We start from the raw sequence: 22,185 nt of genomic DNA on the forward strand, positions 1-22,185 counted from the left end.
AAACAGAAGACTTTAACATCATCTCCCCCAAAGATCACAAGGTCTGAAATGGGAACTTTACTTTTTTTTTTTTTTTTACTTTTGTATTTAACATCTCTCACGACATACCGTGTTCTCTATTATTGCTCTAGTTATAAAGCTTATATCAACTGGCTCTGTCTGTTGGTCTGGTAAAAAGTTTAAACATTTTTTTTTATCCTATTCTCGGATCATGTTAAAATTGTGCACAGTTGTTTATTGAACCTGACAAGGCAAGAATCAATTTACAAAATAACCAATTAGTTAATTAATTATTGGTGATTAATTATTTTGTTTGATATCGAAATAAGGGGAATAAATGCTACTTAATTAGAGATGTGGATCTACACATGGATTTAATCCCCTTATTACGTTCTGACAGGTTTTTCACCCACTTCCCATTCTCGGATCAAGTTAAAATTTTGCATAATTCTTCATAGTCGATGACAATACACGAATCACTCCAAAAATAAACTTTTTCTATTGCGTTTTTTTTTAAATTTATTTTAATTTTATTATTTGTTAATGCCTCGTTTTGTCTTTGAAAACTCAATTTTCGAAATTTTGCAATGTCTTAAAAGGAGTAGTCAAAGTTGTAGGTTTTTAGTGTTAAAATATTTATTGCTAATGACCGTCTAAAATTAAGTTTTTTTTATTTTATTTATTTATTTAATCTGTTACTTGCCTGAAGGATAACTGCAGTCCAGTCAGTAGTCTCAGTTTCTCAATCAGTGGCTTGGATAACTGCAGTCCAATCAGTAGTCTCAGTTTCTCAATCAGTGGCTTGGATAACTGCAGTCCAATCAGTAGTCTCAGTTTCTCAATCAGTGGCTTGGATAACTGCAGTCCAGTCAGTAGTCTCAGTTTCTCAATCAGTGGCTTGGATAACTGCAGTCCAGTCAGTAGTCTCAGTTTCTCAATCAGTGGCTTGGATAACTGCAGTCCAATCAGTAGTCTCAGTTTCTCAATCAGTGGCTTGGATAACTGCAGTCCAGTCAGTAGTCTCAGTTTCTCAATCAGTGGCTTGGATAACTGCAGTCCAGTCAGTAGTCTCAGTTTCTCAATCAGTGGCTTGGATAACTGCAGTCCAATCAGTAGTCTCAGTTTCTCAATCAGTGGCTTGGATAACTGCAGTCCAGTCAGTAGTCTCAGTTTCTCAATCAGTGGCTTGGATAACTGCAGTCCAGTCAGTAGTCTCAGTTTCTCAATCAGTGGCTTGGATAACTGCAGTCCAGTCAGTAGTCTCAGTTTCTCAATCAGTGGCTTGGATAACTGCAGTCCAGTCAGTAGTCTCAGTTTCTCAATCAGTGGCTTGGATAACTGCAGTCCAGTCAGTAGTCTCAGTTTCTCAATCAGTGGCTTGGATAACTGCAGTCCAGTCAGTAGTCTCAGTTTCTCAATCAGTGGCTTGGATAACTGCAGTCCAGTCAGTAGTCTCAGTTTCTCAATCAGTGGCTTGGATAACTGCAGTCCAGTCAGTAGTCTCAGTTTCTCAATCAGTGGCTTGGATAACTGCAGTCCAGTCAGTAGTCTCAGTTTCTCAATCAGTGGCTTGGATAACTGCAGTCCAGTCAGTAGTCTCAGTTTCTCAATCAGTGGCTTGGATAACTGCAGTCCAGTCAGTAGTCTCAGTTTCTCAATCAGTGGCTTGGATAACTGCAGTCCAGTCAGTAGTCTCAGTTTCTCAATCAGTGGCTTGGATAACTGCAGTCCAGTCAGTAGTCTCAGTTTCTCAATCAGTGGCTTGGATAACTGCAGTCCAGTCAGTAGTCTCAGTTTCTCAATCAGTGGCTTGGATAACTGCAGTCCAGTCAGTAGTCTCAGTTTCTCAATCAGTGGCTCGGATAACTGCAGTCCAATCAGTAGTCTCAGTTTCTCAATCAGTGGCTTGGATAACTGCAGTCCAATCAGTAGTCTCAGTTTCTCAATCAGTGGCTTGTACACAACGACGCACGATTCTATTCTCGGGCTGTGACCTACGAGATTATGGAGATTAGGACGATGCTTCTTGTCTGGAATGGGTGCACGAGTCACTGTCTAGCACTGGAACACGATAAGCGTAGGTAGTGTGCCAGAGACTAATGCGGCGCGGTGAAAGGGCTGGCCCTTTAAACCTTTTCACATCTTTTCCTTATATTCTTGTACAATAATATATAAAAACAACATATCATTTATCCACTCTAATAGCGATGCTAGTGTATTCAGGCTGAATTTATTTTTATTTTTTTTTATGTGAAAATTACGTTTTTGTTCACTTTTTACACTACCTCAATTCAGTTTGTGACTTCCTTTAAAACGGAAACCTAAAAACCTGGTTGGATGGAACCTGGGCACGGATTTTGAAAGCGGCTCTAGCGATTTTCCTAGAAATGTGGCAGTTGCTGTATAACGTTGGGAAAATACTTACTAGCTCGTTGGCTCCCCTGGGAAAACTCTAGTTTGACCGTTATAATTGTTCAAAGCAAAAAAAGAAATTCAAAGTTGGCTAGTGATCGAGAAAATAATTATTTTGAACTGTGTATACGTCTTCGGGAATTTCCGCATTCCTTGAAGAATTAATGTTCTGGAAAACTTTGCGCATCTTCTTCAAAGTCTAGAGCTTCTGAAGGCCTCTCATTGGAATATTATGAAGTGTAGTAATTCTATACATTCGCTTAATCAGGATTCTTTCTCGGGGGGGGGGGGGGGGGATAAAATGTGTTTCTTTTTTTTTATCTCACATTCATTAGTTATTAAGAGAAAAACAAAACGCTTTATTGTCTTTTAGAAAAAGGGTTTGTAATGTTTTTCTAGTTCAAAATTTACTTTCCAATAAATTTTCATACATTTTAAGAAGACCATGCGGTCAGCCATCATTCTGTTTAACTTGGCTTCAACGCTATGCTATACTTCATCTGTGTCAAGGTCAGTCGCAGGCATGCTGGCACATAAACAGATTGTGTTAGTTTCGTAGCGTAACATTGCTTTTATTACAGTGACCAGAAGTAATAGTTTCTGTTTTAATATTTGACATCTATGCAGATGTTTTAAACCAGTGGTTCCCAAACTGTGTTCCGTGGAACCTTGATGTCCCACGAAGCTAGAATACCAGTGGTTCCACGAACTACTGGAATAATTAACTAGTAAGCCACCACATGAATTATTCTCTCTAAAAGAAAATAAGCAAAGTGTTCCCTTAAATACTAAGGACAAAGTTTGGGAAACACTGTTTTAAACAATTAGCCTTTGAAATCAAGACTAGGCCAAGGTTTATTTTTTAAAAGTAAAAGTGGGGCAAAGTCTTTTTGCAAGACAGTCTCTATGAAGTAGTCTCATTCGACTCATTTTTTTTCAGAGCTAAAAATAATCTCATTATCAAGATAACCAAAAAAGCTATCTTTTTTTTTTCCCGCTCTTTTCAGTCTGTCGTCTGCTCGCTTTGGATTTTTAAAAATTGAAATAAAATTAATAATAATAATAATTATTCTGTTAATAAAGTGCTGTTAACAAACAAAAAAAAATGTAGGCTCAAGGCGCTGTGATAACATTACAAACACAAACACGTGAACTAAAATGTAGGCTCAAGGCGCTGTGATAACATTACAAACACAAACACGTGAACTAAAATGTAGGCTCAAGGCGCTGTGATAACATTACAAACACAAACACGAGATCTAAAATGTAGGCTCAAGGCGCTGTGATAACATTACAAACACAAACACGTGAACTAAAATGTAGGCTCAAGGCGCTGTGATAACATTACAAACACAAACACGAGAACTAAAATGTAGGCTCAAGGCGCTGTGATAACATTACAAACACAAACACGAGAACTAAAATGTAGGCTCAAGGCGCTGTGATAACATTACAAACACAAACACGAGATCTAAAATGACAAACTAATCTAAAAGGGTTTAAACAGGTAGGTCTTAATGTTCTTCTTGAATGTAGTGTAGCATGGTGTCTGTCTGAGATCAATGTGGAATTAGTTCCAAACCTTTGGTCCGTGCACAGAAAAAGCCCGCAGACCGTAGCTCTTGAGGGAGAAACGTGGCACCACTAGAAGCGTTGAGTCTATTGAGCGTAGGGCTCTTTGAGAGACATATGGAGTGATCAGCTCGCGAAGGTACAAGGGTATTTCTTTATTATAGATACACTGATGACAAAGTGTGGCCTCCTTGTAGTCGATTCTCGCTTACACAAGGTGAAAGTAGATTTGGCAAGATATGCGGTGACTCGATATTTCGGATACGTTAATGTAACCTTATTATAAATATGTACCTTTCAAAACCAGATGTTAAATGGATAGCATTAAAAAAAAATAAGGCTTTTCATACGACAAAATATATTACCTACTTATGTAGACACATTCAACGCTCTACTTTACATGATATAGCAATAGATTAGGATGCTGTTTTGTGTAAGCTATATTTAGATTTATTATGTGATATTGAAACACATATTTTAATGGTATATTATATTATATTTATTATATGTTATATTGCATCTTTAAGTAAGTATCGGTGCCTCACTTGACAAGAGGGTCCATGTATATACTCCGAATAAGTTACAAAGGCCTAGGGTTACAAACGTCCTCAAAAGGAGGGCAAGTCTTCTTCCCTTATTGAGGTCGTTAGAGGCTTGGTCTAAAGTTTGAAAATATACGGATTCGAGAATATTTGACCCTGTTCGTTCTGTGCAATAAAATGTATGTGTCTTATCATTCGAATTGAATCCTTCATGTCTTCTATCATGATCACACCCTCCTAAATCATCGAATGTCATGCGTACTGCCTATTCATTGGACTAGTTCTGTGACTTGAAATCAATCTTTCACACCCTCCTTCGTTAGCAATGCTGTTCTTATATTCAAAGTTTATTTTTACGAAAACTTTAACTAAGAACTCCTAAAGATCTGTATTTTTTTTTCTTTTAGAAAAAAAAAAGATATTTTCGCTGATCGAAGCAAAGTGGACAAAATTTAAAATAACTGACATCTCATCAAATATACGACAATGATAGGCCTATTTTAGAATTAACTTTTCTTTGTTCTCCTCTGCAAGACTTTATCTTCCTTTCCGCCCTCCATAGGGCGAGCAGATAGCTGGTGACCCTACAAGGGCACCAGGGTGACGATCTTCATGTCTAGACTTCTGCACTTAGTTACGATGATAAAACACACCTTTTCTTGTATCTTGTACCTCTTATGTTGTCCAATCATTCTCGATGACTATGTATAACATTCGTCCACTTCCACGACGCTAAACATCGAGTTAACCTTGAGAGGATTTTCACCTCTGCCTCCCCTCCCCTCATTTTTTTTTCCAGTAATTTTTTTTCCTAAAGTGAAAAAAAAAAAAGAAGAGAAAAAAATGTTTAGGTTCGACATGATACTTGTTAAAAATGTAGCCACACCTGTACTGCCCCTTTCCACTTCTTTTCAGTGAACTTTTGAACTTTGGTTTCACGAAGCTTCAATGTTAATTAAGGGTGTAGCTTATTGCCATTTCTGTTTTCTAGCCATGTCAAAACACATTCAACTGACTGCTTTCAGGTTCCCATGGCTTAACGGCGGACGATATAGCATTACTTTGAAATACAATTAAATGTATACACGAGGATAAAACGCATTCAAAAGTCATACATATTGGGTGCAGTTTACCCCCAGTCAACATTGATCCTACAGATCTTGAGCTTGGCTGAGATAGGTGAGAAGGAGCCAAAGAATACCATACCGAGATGTTACCAATAGAAAAATCTTTTCCCGCACAGGCATTCACCGTCTGAGGAAGTGGCGACTGGGCGTCGATTTGACATTTGTGAGACATATTATTAAACAAGACGAAAGAGTAAAGTCAGCCTTTACACGAAAGCCGAAAGCAAAAAACAAGGCCGTCCGCGTCTAACATGGCGTCGCACCTTTTTATGCGTTTAGAATTCATTAGGCACCAGCTGAGAAGTGGCTGTGAAAGTTTCCTTAGACTAATTTCTGTGGAGAAAGCTTGCATTTCTAGGCGTCAAATGGCTCGCGAGGGGCTTAATTGTGTTTCTCAACATTTTACGAAAAAAAAAATGCTACGTTCGTCACAATGTTCTAGTCAGGGGAAGTTCCTTTAGCTCATTCAGAGTTGTCCTGGGCGAAGCTCAGGGCGCCAAATGTTTTTCTGCATTACTGAGCATCAGAAACTTTTTCTCCGGGCGTTACAACGCATTATTTTTCTCATAATAGGAAAACTACAAGTCAAACAGAATTAATTTTAGAAGGTTTGGAACATGGGCAAACAAACAGAATTAGCCTATTTCATAGGTTTTAAGTAATTAATTTTTAAAAGACGAGATCACTAAGAGTTGACTAAGAGTTGACACTCGCAATGTTTCTGTGTCATTTATCTAGTTTTGGCAATAACAATAAAACATTTTTTGGGGTGAAAACCTCGTTCTGATGACATGACAATCTTAAGCCTGGTATGGGCAATAGGTTACTTGATCCAGTCTCAACTTTCTAATTGGTCGAGAAAGTCTTTTGTGAAAACTTGCACCGTTTTATAATTTAAAATATTGTGTGTGTGTTCAACTGTCCCGTTAGGCAGGGCCACTTACCAAGACTTCATTGGTTGGTTGCTTTACCACAGTGAGGCCCTAGTGGTCGAGCAGCATAGCACTCGGGTACCGAAACGAATTTTCGAGTGCGAATTTCCGAGAAGACTGGGGTTTGAGTTCTCAAGCCTGTAGATGACGCTAGCCGCAAAGACAAAAACAATAAGACCCTCATTTTGTACAAAGCTTATATCAACTCATTCTGTCTGGTAAAAAGTTTGTACATGTTATTTCTCCCACCTCACTAACAGGGTGGCTAGTATGTCGGCTTGGGGATGCATGAGCTCGAATTCAGGTCGTTCCCCCCCCCCTTTTTTTTTTTTTAAAAATTTGAATGCTTTTAAAAAGCGAATACGTTAAAAATTCACCCAGATTTTTTTTTCTTTACTCCCCCCCCCCCCTTTTCCCTATTTTCCCAACTTTTCCAGATAAGTGATAGGATCAGATAAGTGATAGGATCAGATAAGTGATAGGATCAGAACGCATTGAGAAAGCTAAAAGCACGAAGTAGCGCTAAAACAAAAACATTGGTACAAATATTTCTAATCTTCTTATCTTATCTTATATAATACAGACGTTACTTCAAAAAAGAAGATGATTACGTCCTACGCGTCATGCATTTAGTCATGTATATTAACCAATGACTTAAATTCTGCCAAGTCACTGGTTTTCCTGGCTAGCTCAGGCAACCCATTCCATGCTCTAATAGCACTAGGGAAGAAGGAGTATTTGTACAAATTTGTCCTAGCATATGGGACGAGGAATGTGCCTTTATCTTTGTGTCTTTCAGAGTATTTTATTAAATTTTGTTTTTGTATTTGAAGATTATGGTTCAGTGTTTTATGTATTATTGCTACTTTACTTTTGAGCCTTCTGTCCTGAAGGCTTTCTAAATTTAGTGATTTTACTAAAGGTATTACTCTAGTCAAATGTGAATATTAGTTTTTTATGAATCGCACTGCTCTATTTTGTGTCTGTTCTAGTTTCTTAATGTTTTCTTGAGTTGAGGGGTCCCAAACAGAGGATGCATATTCTATTATTGGCCTAACCAAGGTTAAATAACATTTTAGTTTTGTGTTCTTATTTGATTTATAGAAATTTCTTTTAATAAATCCTAATGCTTTGTTTGATTTTTTTTGTAGTTTCATCAATATGTGGATTCCATGACAGTTTTTCATTTATTATAACACCTAGGTATTTTGCGTTTTTAGTCTGTGTTACTGGTTTGCCATGAATAAGATAAGTGGAATTAATTTGTTTTAGTTTTTTTGTTACTCTTAACAACTGACATTTTTCTGGGTGGAAAGACATGCTCCAATTTGATTCCCATTTCTGTAATTCATCTAATTCTCTTTGTAAAATATATGTGTCTTGTGTTGTTTTTATTGTTCTATATATTATGCAATCGTCTGCAAATAATCTGACTTTTGTTCCTGAAGTAATGCAATTTGGTAAATCATTTATGTAAATTAAAAATAGTAGTGGACCCAAGACTGTTCCTTGAGGTACACCTGAGTTTACTGTTATCGGTGTTGATTTAGAGCCATTTATTATTACAGTTTGCTCTCTCCCTATCAGAAAGTCTTTAATCCACTGATGCAGTGGACCATTAATGCCTAAATATTTTAATTTTTTAAGCAAACTATGGTGGTGAACTTTGTCAAAAGCCTTAGAAAAATCTAGTAAGATAGCATCTATTTGTTCACTATTATCTAAACCTTTTGAAAAATCATCAATTAGTCCTATTGTGTTTCACATGATCTTTATTTCCTAAAGCCATGTTGGTATGGGGTGAGGACATTATGTTTGTCTAAGTGGTTTATGATGTTGCTACATATTATGTGTTCAAGGATTTTACATGTGATGCTGGTAAGTGATACTGGTCTGTAGTTTCCTGGGTCAGATTTTTCTCCTTTTTTAAATAGGGGGGTGACATTAGCTTCTTTCCAGTCCTTTGGTACTCTGCCCTGGTTAAGTGAAGCCTGAAAGAGTATTTTGAACACTGGGGCTAGCTCATTACTTAGTTCTTTGAGTAATCTAGCTGGAATACCATCAGGTCCAGAAGCTTTATTCAATTTTCTTGTACTACTATATCTTCTATGTTGTCTACTTGGTTCAAATTCAGTAATATGTCTTTGTCTCCTGGGGCTGAGAATGCTGATGCAAAGTATTTGTTTAGGATGTTTGCTTTAGTTTCATTATCATTATGTATTATGTTATGTTCATCTTTTAATGGCGCTACGCCTGTTGTTTCCATTTTCTTAGATTTAATGTATGACCATAGGTTTTTGTTGTTATCTTTAGATATTACATTGTTTATGTATTCACTCTGCAGCTGTCTGCTTACTTTTTGGGTTAAGTGTTTAATTTTTATATACTTTTTGTAAACTCTTTCTGCATTAGTTTCTTTAAATTTTCTATATAGGTTTTCCTTCTGTTTACAAAGCTTCTTTAGTCTATTATTAAACCAGCATTTATTTATTTTGTTTGATGTGTATTTAGTTGGTATATGATTTTCTATAATGCTTTTAAGATGGTTTTTAATGAAATTCCAGAGGTCATCGACTGGTTGGTTAATGTCTTTTTCTAATAAGAATGTTTGTTGAAAGTTTAATGCAGCTTGGTGTAGTTGTGTTAGGTTACATTTATTCCAGAGTAAGATTTTTCTTTTGGGTTTTGTATTGGCTACTGCTTTTATCTGACTGTGTATTTTTATGATCTCATGGTCTGATAGACCAGGGATAATATCATAATCAACTACTAATCCAGGTCTGTTGGTTAAGAAGAGATCTAATGTGTTGTTTAATCTAGTCGCACAGATGTATCGTTGTTGGTCTATATTTTGTTGCAAATATAATTACATGACTGATCCAAACTAATTGATACAAAATTACAACTTACTACTCACAGTGGTACAGTAGTCTATTTTGAAACAGCAAGTTACCACTCAAAGCTATTTGTACAAAATTCATTCAGCATTCACTCTTCGTTGACTGACCTTGTTAATCTGCGCCCCATCAGTTTTTAGCGTGAATTAATGTATGCGCTGGCAGCACCAGATGCTAATGTTTGCCTGTGAAGCCCGGAGTCATGTCAAATTAAGTCGGTATCGTCACTTGACTTGAAGCGTGAAGAAATGAATGGTCTAGTGACACATTGTCGTAGCTTCTGTCTCTCACTGTTTTTCTCATTGGCCAGTTTTAGTTCATTTTGTGCTAATTACTGGGCGCCTGAGCAATTTGTAGGGTCCGAACCTGGGACTGACTTGACTACAGACCAAGAAGCCATTGTTAATGAACTCATAGGCAGTAAATGGTTTTAGCTATTGTTTCTCAATGTCTTCATTGTAACAGTGTTTACCGTGGTTCCTTTTTATTCCTTTGTCCACTTGTAACAATCAGGCCAAAACTCCCCGACACTGAAACAATAGTTATAACGAAAGCGGTGGGCGGGGGGGGGGGGGGCAGATGAAAATCGGTTTATCTGATTAAATGTCTTTAAATTCATAGACCTGAACCAAACATGTTGCTATTTTTTTTCCAAATTGAGACTCTCCACAACCAGACCATTCCCCCCCCCCCCGACTCTGAAACAATAGTTATAAGGAAAGCTTTGTTGGGCTGGGCAGATGAAAATCTGATTAAATGTCTTAAGATTCAAATTGAGACTCTCCGCAAAATAAATGAACATTTTACAAATAAGAGTAGGTCAACTTTTGTCATGCTGATATTTCAGAAACATTCATTAGGCTACCTAATTTCATGGAATGCGCTCTGGACGGTCTCGAGGGTTCCGGTTCGAACCCTGCCCGCCGTCATCCCATACAGTCACGCGGGAGGTTTGGGTTTGGATGTGAGAATCTTCAATGCTGTAAGGACACCCTAAACATGTCTAAGAAACAAATCAAACCTAATTCAATCTGGTTATATATCTCTATTATTTCGTGAACCATGTCTTCCTTCAATATTACTATTATCCTGATATGTAAATCTTCAGAAGCGATTGTGTCCAGGAGTTCATTTCAGTTTCTGCCGATAATGCAACAACAACAACATATATATAAGACATCTGGATTTGATTGTCTACATTAAATGAACACGTAATGCAGGTGCTTACTACGCGATAGTGTGCTAACAAAATGCAAATAGGGCCTAGGCCTACATGTGGGAAATGGTCTTACCGTACGTGGAAACATATTGCTGAGTCATTTCCAGGATACTTAAACCCTAAACAAACAAAAAATGGGAAGAGCTTATGACGTGAAATGAACTTTTTTTCTTCCTAGTTATTTACTAGCGATAAGGCAACACTATATTTGCATGAGCCGTTTCTAATAAAAACAAAAAAAGTAATCAATATGTCAAGAAATCCGGCTCTTTGATATAACAATGATTCAGCTCAGTTTTCTTGAACGGCTTGTGTAACAAAATTTTGTTTATCTGGTACTTATTAATGGTAGTGTATTACACCTGTTATTTCTGTCTGTGGACAGTATGATTCAACACTTTTCTGTATCACTCTGTAATCACTTTCATTCATGCAAGTCATTCAACTAGAACTTCTGGGATAGGGAGGTGGGGGTTGACATATGGGATTATGCATTAAAGGTGAAAGGAAACAGAGTTCATTTAATCTTGAAAACAGTACGTGTGGTTTATGCAGCTGTTAAGGATAGTGTAGTGATCTATTTCTAGATCCTCTAATTTTTTTTTTTTTTTTTTTTTCATCGTCTGCTTTGTGTAGCTTTTTGTCTTAAAAATGTTCACTTCATGATTACTTGATGGAAATATGCCTTATACATCAAATTTATTTCACTGTTAATATTATTATTGCACTGTGTAATTTTGACCCTCAGGTTGCTAGGCGCAGTATGGACATGCAAAGACTGGATGAGGATGATAGTTCCTCCAGTGCAAAAAATGAAAAAGTTGGACTCAAGAGAGATGTGGGCCTCATTTCTGGCATAGCTTTGATCATTGGTACCATGATTGGTAAGTTCATGTATTCCTACAGTCACAGTGGTAACTAGGTTCAAACATTTGTTTAGCCAGCTTGTTTTATTTATATATAATAATTAATTATTGTTTGGGGGTCATGCTCACTTTAGTGTCTAGTTTTAAGCTTAGTGCTTGTCATTGAGGGAAAAAAATTATTGACTTAGTGCAATTACTATTTTTAGATTTTTTTATATTATTTTTTTTGTTGTCATTTTTTCTTAAGAATCTTGCATTTTTCGGTTGTACAAGACAAATTTAGTAATAAAAGTGATCTGCATTAAAGCCTATAGTTTTAATTGTATCTTCTTTGTAAATGTATGTCTTTTTTTAATTTATGTAAAAAAAAAATATTTTGTTTGCTTAAATGAATGGAAAGAATGATTATTAGCCTACTTTAGTATGCCATTATCTTAAGACTGTCATGTGTTATCATGTTGTTATTATGTGGTATCATCCTGTTGTTATCTTGTGGTATCAACATGTTGTTATCATGTGGTATCATGTTGTTATCAAGTGGTATCATCCATCATGTTGTTATTTACACTGTTTATTTTTTAAAGAGTGAAATAAATTATTATTCTATAAAATAAAGGGAGACAACTAAGTTTATAAATGTTTGTTGTAAAATGTTTTACATGTTTCGGATGTTCCTTCAGAGTTGAAGATAGTTTACTTCCTAGTCCAAACCTCCCGCAGGACAACGGGGGATGGGAGCGGGCAGGGTTTGAACCCTGGGCCATCGATAAATCTGAACGACAGTCCAGCGCGCAAACCGCACGACCAGGCAGCCATCCTATGGACTCTATATTCACATACTTTGTGGTGTGAAGACTTGTTTTTGGTTTTAAGAGAAAAAAAATATATACTTGACTTTGTCTTCTAATTCCTTAAATGTTTCTCATGTATTTGTGCCTGCTCTTTTTTTTCAGGTTCTGGTATATTCATAAGTCCTAAAGGTATGATTGAAGGGTGTGGTTCAGTTGGCTTGACTTTGATCTTATGGTGTCTCTGTGGTCTGTTAACCACAATGGGTAAGGATCAAGTTTTAACCACAACTGAAAGAATTTATTATAAATTATTTAAACTTGAAATGTGCAGTTTTGTTATTGCTGTTGTTGTTTTTTTCCCTATAGAATATCATTTTGTTCTGTTCAGTTCAAACAAAACACACATTGACTCTAATACAAAAAAATAATGCAAAAGTACAAAGCCAGAACAGATATGTGACAAAAAGCTACAATAAAAAAAAAATCAATGACTTCTGTCAAAGATGTTAATTTATTTGCCTTTTAAGGAAACTGGGAAGGCTAGCTTTTTCTTTTCTCTGTCATTGTAATGGGTTATATAGAGCTGGATTTTAGTAAGTGGAGGCCTTGACTTTTATGGAGGTCTCTGTCCTCTTCAGGCTTTAATATAAATGCACTATAATAATATTAATAAATCTAAAAGCATGTATATTTGTGAAGAAAGAAAACAAGTAATTATAGATGAGATCTCATAGCCTTACTTTCTTACATTTGATATAAATATTTTTTTTTATTTGGAGCCCCCTTTTAAGGATAAAGCCCCGGGTGGTTGCACTGCCTTGCACTGTAATAAATTCATCCCTGGGTAAATGACTAAATCAAATGTATAAAAATATTTTTAAACTCTTATCAGGAGCTCTCTCTTACGCTGAGCTTGGCACCATGATACCAGAGTCTGGTGGTGAACATGCCTATCTGATGTACACTTTCAACAAAGTTAGGAAGAACAAGAAACCAATCTACAAACTAATGAACACCCAGGGCTCCAAGAGCTTTGCCAGAGTTCCTGCATTTTTGTATGACTGGGTCGCGCTGTTCATCATAAGACCCACAATGTATGCCATCATGGCTATGGCCTTGGGAACATACGCAGTGAAACCTTTCTACCCAGACTGCCCTCCCCCTGACATTGCAGTCAAGCTGGTGACAGCTGTAGCTATGTGTAAGTCTACTTCTGTACCAAATTGTGTGGATAAAACATTTGATTTGTAGGAATAGTCGGGAAATCATTATCTTAGCAGTTAAAAGATGAAATTACAATACATTTATGATTTCAAAAAAAGCTTTATTTACCTTTTATTAATTAAACTAAAAAATATTTTTAGAAACTGGTTTGATATTTCCAGAGTTTAATTTTGTTTTAAGAACTATTTCATAATTTTCTTTCTTCGTATTGTCATAGTTTTACCCCCCCCCCCCCCCGCCCCCTTTTATTTATTCTTAACACTTTTTGTAAATAGTTATTGCTAAATGGATTTAATTAATACACATATCCATTACTTGTAACACAGTTTTCTTGATTTTTTTTAAAGGTACAATTGCATTTATAAACAGTGTATCTGTGAAAGCAGCCACAATGGTTCAAAACATAACAACTTTCACAAAACTTATTGCACTAGCCATCATCTCTGTTGGTGGTATCATCATGATTTTCAAAGGTAGGCTACTAATTAACAATAGATTGTTTTTACCAAGTGAAATTAATTTTTTTTTCAGTCCTTGCAGGACAAAGCTACTATTGGTTTTGTGCTGTCTGTCTGTCAGTTTAGATATCAAAAACTACAAGTATTACTGAAAATATTATTTCACCACCACCTATAAAAAAGTAAAGTTCCCTTTTCAAACCATGTGGTATATAGGGCAGAAGGGCAGATGATGTGAAGGTCATCTGTTTCTGTGGCCCATGGTTAATGATGGTGTCATGTGGCCAGCACAATGACCAACCACCTTTACTTTTACCCAATTAATGTCAGGTACTCATTAGAGCTGAGTGGGCTTAGAAGCGCCCTAACGATCACAAAATAAAAAATCTCAGTCTTCACCTGGATTTGAACCCAGGACCCTTGGTTTGTAAGCCAATAGCTTTACCACTTAGCCACAGCATGTCACCATCACCAGTTTCATCTTCAAAATAGGTGTGATTGCTACTATTGGTCTTCTGAATGGGAACCCTTTGATCTTTAAAAAAAATAAGCAAAAAGGGTTATAGATATATAAGTGTAATTAAAAAAAATTAAATATGAATTCTAAGATGAAACTGCTATTTATGGTCTTCTGAAAGCATACTTTTTAAAAATGTAAAACATGTTTCAAAGCCAGATTTAAATGGCAGTATTTATGAGATGTAAGATTTAGTTAGTTTTTATCTTAATGCATGAGTAGGAATCACCTGCAGGGGCTACCACCAACTGCACAAAGCTCCTTTATTAATATGCTATTTTATAAAATTAGTTTTTAGTTTACAGCAACAAAAGTCTCTAGCTTCAACATTGTCCTGAATTACAAATTAGAAAAATGTATTTCACAAATTTTTTTTTTTCCATTTGTATTCATCAGGTAACACAGAATATCTTTCCGAAGGCTTTGAAGGCACCAGAAATGATCCACAAAAGGTGGCTATTGCATTTTACAATGGGCTCTGGGCATTTGATGGTTGGTTAGTAACTTTTATATACGTTTAATTTAAATGATAAACAGAAATTACCTGATAGACTTTTAGAATTCTAGATTAGAAAGGACTATTATTTTGCTATAATTCTCTATATATACAAATGCTGTTAAAAATTGTTATATCATTCTACAGGAATAGCTTAAATTTTATCACAGAAGAGCTAAAAAACCCTACTAGGTATGTATATTGATTTGACTTTGCCTAAATATTACACTAGTTTTGATGGAAGTAGTTGTGAATCTTCAGATTTAAGTTTTACCCATTTATGCGTTCTTTTTAATGTACCTAGAAATCTACCAAGAGCTATAATGATTGGCATACCACTGACAACTCTGTGCTATGTCCTTGCCAATGTTGGCTATTTGGCTGTCATGTCTAAAGAAGAAATCATGATTTCACATGCAGTAGCAGTGGTAAGAGAAAAGCTTCAAATCATACTTTGAACAGTGGGGTAGCTAGGGATGTTCTTTATTCTTTTCTAATTGGTCTCTCTCACTATTCTGACTTTCTTTTTCTCTCTGTCTCTCTCTATCTTCCTTTCTCTTTTGTTTAACCATCACGGTTTCTTAGTTTTTCTTTAAGTCACAATGCTTCCCTCTTTCTCTCTTTTTCTCACATATCATACTGTCTCTTTGTATCACCCTGTATTCTCATTTTGTATCACTTCCCATATTCTCTTCTCTCTTTTATGACTTTCCGTATTCTCTTCTCTCTCATTTCTTTCCCGAATTTTATCTTTTTTTCCTTACTCTCCCACATTCTCTTGTTTTACAGTACCTCTATTCATGTCACCCCTTTAGGGGCCCCTGCATTTTAATATTTGACATCATGACATAAGAAAATAGCATTAAATAATATTTAATGTTAAAACAAATTTCGGACATGGGGGCCCGTGGAATTTTCAAATTTGGACCCCCCCCCCCTTATGCTGTGCCACTGGTTTTGATTGAAATATTAATTAAGAAAATAATGATTGTAAATAAAAATAATATTGTCTACATTAATTCTCACTTCTGATTTAAGTTGTGTTTGTTTTTTTGTTTGTCCCAGACTTGGGGTGAACGAATGCTTGGTGTTATGTCCTGGATGATCCCTTGCTTTGTTGTAGCCTCGACGTTTGGTTCAGCCAATGGATGCTTATTTTCATCTGGGAGGTAATTCTAGCTATAAACATTAATGATTCAGTACTTTTAAAATATTTATCTGGCATTACAATGTAATCATTTCAATATCTTTCATTTTCATTGTAGGTTGTGTTTTTCAGCTGGGAGAGATGGCCATTTCCCTAGAATTCTATCATTCTTACAGTTTGATAGAAATACACCCATGCCTGCTGTCATGTTTACGGTAACTTACTAATTTATTACATGCAGAGAAATTTTATAAAATACTACAATTTTACACATTTTTATTTTTATATACCTTGAATCTTTCATTGCATCTCAGCTATTACTAATAATTTTATCAAATAAATTAAAAGATTTTTTTTTTCATAAACATTTATTACCCAAATGTTTTTTTTTGGCTTTTTTTCTACCAGTTGATCATTTCACTTTGCCTTATAATACCTGGTGACCTGAGCTCACTCATAGACTTCTTCAGTTTTGCTTCATGGCTCTTCTATGGCATCACAACAGCTTCCTTGTTAATACTAAGAGTAATAGAGCCCAAGACACCAAGGCCATATAAAGTAAGATCTGTTTCCCTTCAATGCGTTGTAACACATGGGCTTGTATAAGCCAAACAAAAAAATTGTAAATGTTGGCATTCTTAACTTAAACAGTTTATTGTTTTCAAACTGATATTCATACATTTCCTTACAGAAGTATTTTTATTTACATTTGATTTTACTGACAGTTACTTCTTAAAGGCATGATACATTTTTTCATGGGAAAAACTAAACAATCTAATATGAACTATAAAATATTGTGAATTATGGCTTTTTTTTTTCTCAAATTTATAATAAAGTACACACTAGTCATTGTAAACAAATAATAATCTACCTGATATTAATTGAAAAATTTATGTTACTATCAGCAGTAAGTGTCCACCCAACAAAACGGTACAAGGCCAGAATAACTAAAAAGAGGCATAAACCCCCAAAAATTAATCCAAATTATGAAGATGCAAATATTATTCTTTTCGAAACTGTTTGATAGGGCTTTAAGTAAGTTTGGTAAGTAAATGCAGATAAAAAATGCTTAGGGAAGACCTCATCAACCTTCGCTAGACTCCGACCAAGAGTTTGGGAAAACCAGAAGCTCACTACAGCAACCACAATGCAGGTCTACAAAGCATTCGTTCTTAGCACGCTGCTGTATGGCAGTGAGTCGTGGACTACCTACACAAAGCAGGAGAGAAAACTAAACTCACTCCACTTGCATTGCCTTCGAAGAATCTTGAAAATCACATGGAAAGAAAGAGTGTGCAATACTGAGATCCTCACGCGAATAGGCCTTCCCAGCATCTTTACAGTCTTCAGGCAACATTGCCTGCACTGGCTCAGACATGTTCATCGGATGGAGGACAATCACATCCTGAAAATCACTCTCTATGGGCAGCTGAAGAAAAACTGGTCGCCTCACCTCCATTACGTTGACGTGATAAAACAGGATTTGAAATCAGTGAACATTGATACTGACCATTGGGAAGACATAGCCCTAGACCACACTAGTTGGAGAGAGACAGTGACCAAGAAAGCTATGGACAGCGAGAAAACATGGGCTTCAGCTCTAAAAGAAAAGGGTGCCATACGAAAAATGTCCGGTTCCTCTACCATCAAAGCGAAAGCCACCTTGACCTGCAATATATGTGAACTGGAGTGTCTCTCCAAAATAGGGCTTAAAGCCAGATGAAAAAGTGTTTGAGATGAACCATAGTTGTTCTACATCAGAAGGAGGCCAATATAAATGCAAATAATAAAGCTATATATATTTATAGTTCCAGGTAATATAAATGATACATGTTTGGTTATTAACAAGATGTTGTTTTTTCCCAATCAGGTTCCTTTACCAGTTCCAATTATTGTTCTCCTGGCTTCAATTTATCTAGTCATAGCTCCAATTATTCAGAACCCTGGCATTCAGTTTGTGTACGCTGTTCTGTTCATACTTAGTGGATTGATCATCTATATTCCATTTATATACATGGGAATTCATTTTAAATTTATGGGTGAGTTTAAACATAGTACTTGTACAGTTGCTGTCTTTCTTAAGATATCAAATTTGATCATTTATTAATGAAGAACTATAAACAGATTTCTATCCAGTGTATGAGCTGTGGATATAGAAATGGAAAGTAAACATGTGGCATTGTTGTTGTTTTTTGTGTTAAAAATTTTTTTTTGTGTTAAATTTTTTTTAAATTCATGACTTTCATTTATAGTGTTTTTAACAATCCATAATTATATAGTTCACATAGTAGAAGTACAGGTTTTCAAAACTAAATTTGATCCAATGTATAAATCTAATTGTTGTTTCCAGCAATCTCACTATTGTAACCATTACAATTATCATAAATTTTCTCTCTTTTCAGACAAGATAACAATAGTTTTACAGAAACTATTGCGTGTGGCTCCAACTGACAAAGCCAGGTGATCAAAAGATTTTGTCATTCCGATTGTTTCATCCTTCATCAGTTGTCTCAAGCATATCAGTTTTGCCGTTTTTATCTCCCTTTGATCCATTGCACTAAAAATGCATTTTTTTTAGTATTTTCTTTAGGCTTAATTTATTTTATATTATTTAAGTTTATTTTTATTTTATTTAGAGTTTATGATGTTATAATAGCTTACTTGTATTCAAGTCAATGTGAACATATCATGTCTATTAAAGAGAAGTTAATTCTAATTAGTTGCAATCTTATTATCACCATGGCTGACATTTATATATCAAATGTTATATGTAACTGTCGTGATGGTACTTTAGTTAAGTACTACAGCTGAAAATTGGCTGGTAATAAAAGATGCTTTTAAAAATATAAATACAAGTGGATTTTAAGCGTAACACAAGTAGCCAAGATATTTATTGTCAAATATGAGATACATAAAAAACACTTATCACTATTGTTATAATAGGCCAGTTCATATATTGTTGTTACTTGTACCAGGAGTGTAATTATAGCAAGAGTGTAATTATAAAAAAAAATTGCAAATTGAAGCGAACTATTGCCTACAACTTGGAGGTTTTTCTGCATTTCTTCTGTTAAGGCAGTAGAATGTCAATTATCACGTTAATTGGGAATAGGGTATGTTTGGATAATGGATCTTCTGAATAACCAAATGCAAAATATTATATATGGTCTATTTCACCAACAATATAAAAAAAATTCATATTGGGCGTTATACATAGTTGCCTACCATTATTGAGAGAAATAATTGCTTATCTTTTGCTACATCTCAGCAAGACTACTTGCATACTCTACTGTAAAAAAAAAAAAAACAGCCCGGATATATAATTTTATGGATAACTGACATCCAAATAAACGTTTTACTGTACATTTCAATCTATCTATCTGTAAATAGGGGCTAGTTTTAGGTTTACTTTTTCAGACAATGGTTTTATTTATTCTTTTGATTTTAGTTTGCTATTATTTATTGTTCCCACCATAAAAACATTGCTATTGAAAATGTTCTAAATATTTTGTTTTGAAATTGCATTTTTTTTTTTTTTTTTTTTTTTTTTTTATTATTGGTCATTTTTATGTTGTTGTTCATTAAGTGCTTTATAATTTACAAAGTTAATGTTATTATGCTAATATGCTAATAGATATACATCATTTTTTGAAATATTTAACAGGTTTGAGTAATGCTGAATATTAACTAAAATGACTCTTATCTTTCTATTCAATGTTGTCAATTCACCGCTTATACATGTAGTCTACTATTCATGAAGCCAAATAATTCCTATTTGAAGTTGTAATATTGTCAAAGATCATTTTACTCTGAGAAAACTCACAATGTACATTATTTTATGTAACATTAATATTTGTTATGCTATTGAATGAGTCAGATGAACATGTTACACTTTTTTCATAGCTGCTCGACTGCACAAAACCAAAGCAAACTAATGTAACAAGCATTATAATGTGCATAGATAACATAACAATTAACTTTTAATGTCAACTCTTCAAATTGAAAACTGAATATATTTTTCTATGTATGCATTAATTCAAATATTGTTATTAGTGAGCATTGACACTTCTCAATTTATTCTTTATACCACATTATTTGTTTTAGCCTGAGTTTTAGTTTTTTTTAAATTCATATAGTTTATACCTCATCCGCATTATTTTTTTTTAGCCTGAGTTTCTAAATTTTTTTAAATTCATATAGTTTATCTGGCATTTATTTATCTCAATAAATGCATTTTTTCAGTTGTCAGTGACTCCCCTCAACAAGTGGCTCTTGTATAAATGTAATTATAAGTGTATGTTTAAACAGAGGTGAAATGTTGACCAGGCATGTGCTGGTATTTTGAATTGGATATTTAAAATGTATTCACATTTACCGAGTTTAAGGGCATTTTATTGACCATATATTAATTTGTGAATGTTTGTCAATAATGTTTGTAAAGAACTAATAGAGAAAAAAGGGAAAAAAAATAATTGTATTAGTTTATTGGACAGAATGGATTAGGGCCAATCAACCACAAACTTTACATTGAAGAAGAGCTTCAAACAAACCACAGAAAGAAGCTTTATTTACAAGGCATTAGAATGTCCAGTTTTTTTGTTGTTTTTTTTTGCATTTGTTATAGAATTTGGTTTATCATAACTCCACTTTTTTTTCTCTTTTTTCATGTATTTTAAAAATTCACTTTTGAAACTGATTGTTGCAAGGGTGTCTTGTCTTAGCATCTCAAATTTATTCAACATTTTACTTTGTTGTTGTTGTCTTGCCAATTATTGAACAATTTTCAGATTTAAAACAAAAAACATAATTAGTAAATGGATTACAATTTTAGAAAATGGATTTTTTTTTTATATTATATAAATTTAATATTAAGCTTTTTAAAAATCTGTTTCAGATTTGTTTTTTACTAAATTCTTTACTGCTTTCTCTTATTAGTGCAATTCGTTTTTCATTTTTTTTATCAGCTTTGTAGACTAGTTATGTATTTTTCTTCAACTAGTTAACTAGCTCTATAGCCTACATTTTAGAAAAGTTTCTATTATCAACCAATGCACCCATGGTTATGGTCATTCTTGGTTATTATTCCTTAACATTCAATGATTGTGTTAATCTGCCTATGTTTCTGTTAGTACTGGTAGCTGAAGCTCACTATTCCAATGTAAAGGAAAAGTAACTTTTTTTTTTTCAACTTTTACATTGAGTGCCAAAGAGATTAGTTTAAAAAAAAATATTTCATTTGATTTACTGAAAATTATGTTTTTATTTATACATGTATATATATATTTTTTTCTTTAACTGTGCTATATTTTCCAATATTCTACTCCTGTCAAATTGGTGTTTGCAATTTGTGCCACAAAAAAAATGTTTTCAATGAAAAGCAGTTTTACAATTAGACCTGTGCATACTGGGTGATTTTGGTTTTAAGTCATTGAAAATAAAAAATAATTTTAAAAATTGTCTCTTGTATTTTTATTTTCTGTACTATTTTCAAAGTTTATCTAAACATTAAACATCTATGGAAGTAGTAATATATCTTAAACTTTGATTCTACCACGCCAACCGGCACATTTGGCAGCAAGCTGTCTGCAACCTCTTCTCAGCCGGTGTCTACTGCTCTGAGGTCCTCCATGAAAGTGTGGCTCCAAGTTATACGAGAATGTCATTGTATAGGCCTCCTTGTCTTTGCAACTCTTGGCCTCATTAAGTGGTCGAGTCCCAGTTTGGCATAGGATTTCTTTGTTTGTGACCCAATCTCTGTAACTGACTCCTAAAGTCCGTCTTAGCCATTTTTGCTGAGCCACATTTAGTCCTTTCTCGATTTTGGCAGATGACTTCCATGTCACAAACGTCAATGCAGGCTAATAAATCTCTTGACACAATTTGAAATCTAGAGCAAGGTTAAGTGTTTATGGAATACTTTAAAGGTTTTCGTTTTATTTGTATGTTGATATTTTCCAGTTTCACTTTGATCTTTATGAAAGTCTT

General features: G+C 34.6%; 1 protein-coding gene across 4 annotated transcripts in view; it reads left to right on the forward strand.

Moving 5' to 3' along the window:
• The window catches only part of LOC106069257 (b(0,+)-type amino acid transporter 1-like), a 37,497-nt gene extending 15,842 nt beyond the window's left edge, over nucleotides 1–21,655 (forward strand). Inside the window, exons 1-13 of one of the 4 annotated variants that reach the window (XM_056035351.1) lie at nucleotides 10,912–11,036; nucleotides 11,450–11,585; nucleotides 12,521–12,622; nucleotides 13,251–13,559; nucleotides 13,930–14,055; nucleotides 14,954–15,053; nucleotides 15,201–15,241; nucleotides 15,354–15,481; nucleotides 16,119–16,222; nucleotides 16,319–16,415; nucleotides 16,609–16,758; nucleotides 18,071–18,239; nucleotides 18,603–21,655. In XM_056035351.1, coding sequence (XP_055891326.1) covers nucleotides 11,465–11,585; nucleotides 12,521–12,622; nucleotides 13,251–13,559; nucleotides 13,930–14,055; nucleotides 14,954–15,053; nucleotides 15,201–15,241; nucleotides 15,354–15,481; nucleotides 16,119–16,222; nucleotides 16,319–16,415; nucleotides 16,609–16,758; nucleotides 18,071–18,239; nucleotides 18,603–18,664 — 1,509 coding nt within the window. In that variant the 5' untranslated portion in view covers nucleotides 10,912–11,036; nucleotides 11,450–11,464 and the 3' untranslated portion in view covers nucleotides 18,665–21,655. Of the gene's footprint in view, nucleotides 1–10,911; nucleotides 11,050–11,093; nucleotides 11,238–11,449; nucleotides 11,586–12,520; nucleotides 12,623–13,250; nucleotides 13,560–13,929; nucleotides 14,056–14,953; nucleotides 15,054–15,200; nucleotides 15,242–15,353; nucleotides 15,482–16,118; nucleotides 16,223–16,318; nucleotides 16,416–16,608; nucleotides 16,759–18,070; nucleotides 18,240–18,602 lie in introns of those variants that run through there. The other 3 variants (XM_056035349.1, XM_056035350.1, XM_056035348.1) reach the window with 3 other exon arrangements.
• Nucleotides 21,656–22,185: the final 530 nt, after the last annotated feature.

This window comes from Biomphalaria glabrata, chromosome 7 (genome assembly GCF_947242115.1).
Source record: "Biomphalaria glabrata chromosome 7, xgBioGlab47.1, whole genome shotgun sequence".
In the NCBI taxonomy this organism is placed as follows: Eukaryota; Metazoa; Mollusca; class Gastropoda; family Planorbidae; genus Biomphalaria; species Biomphalaria glabrata.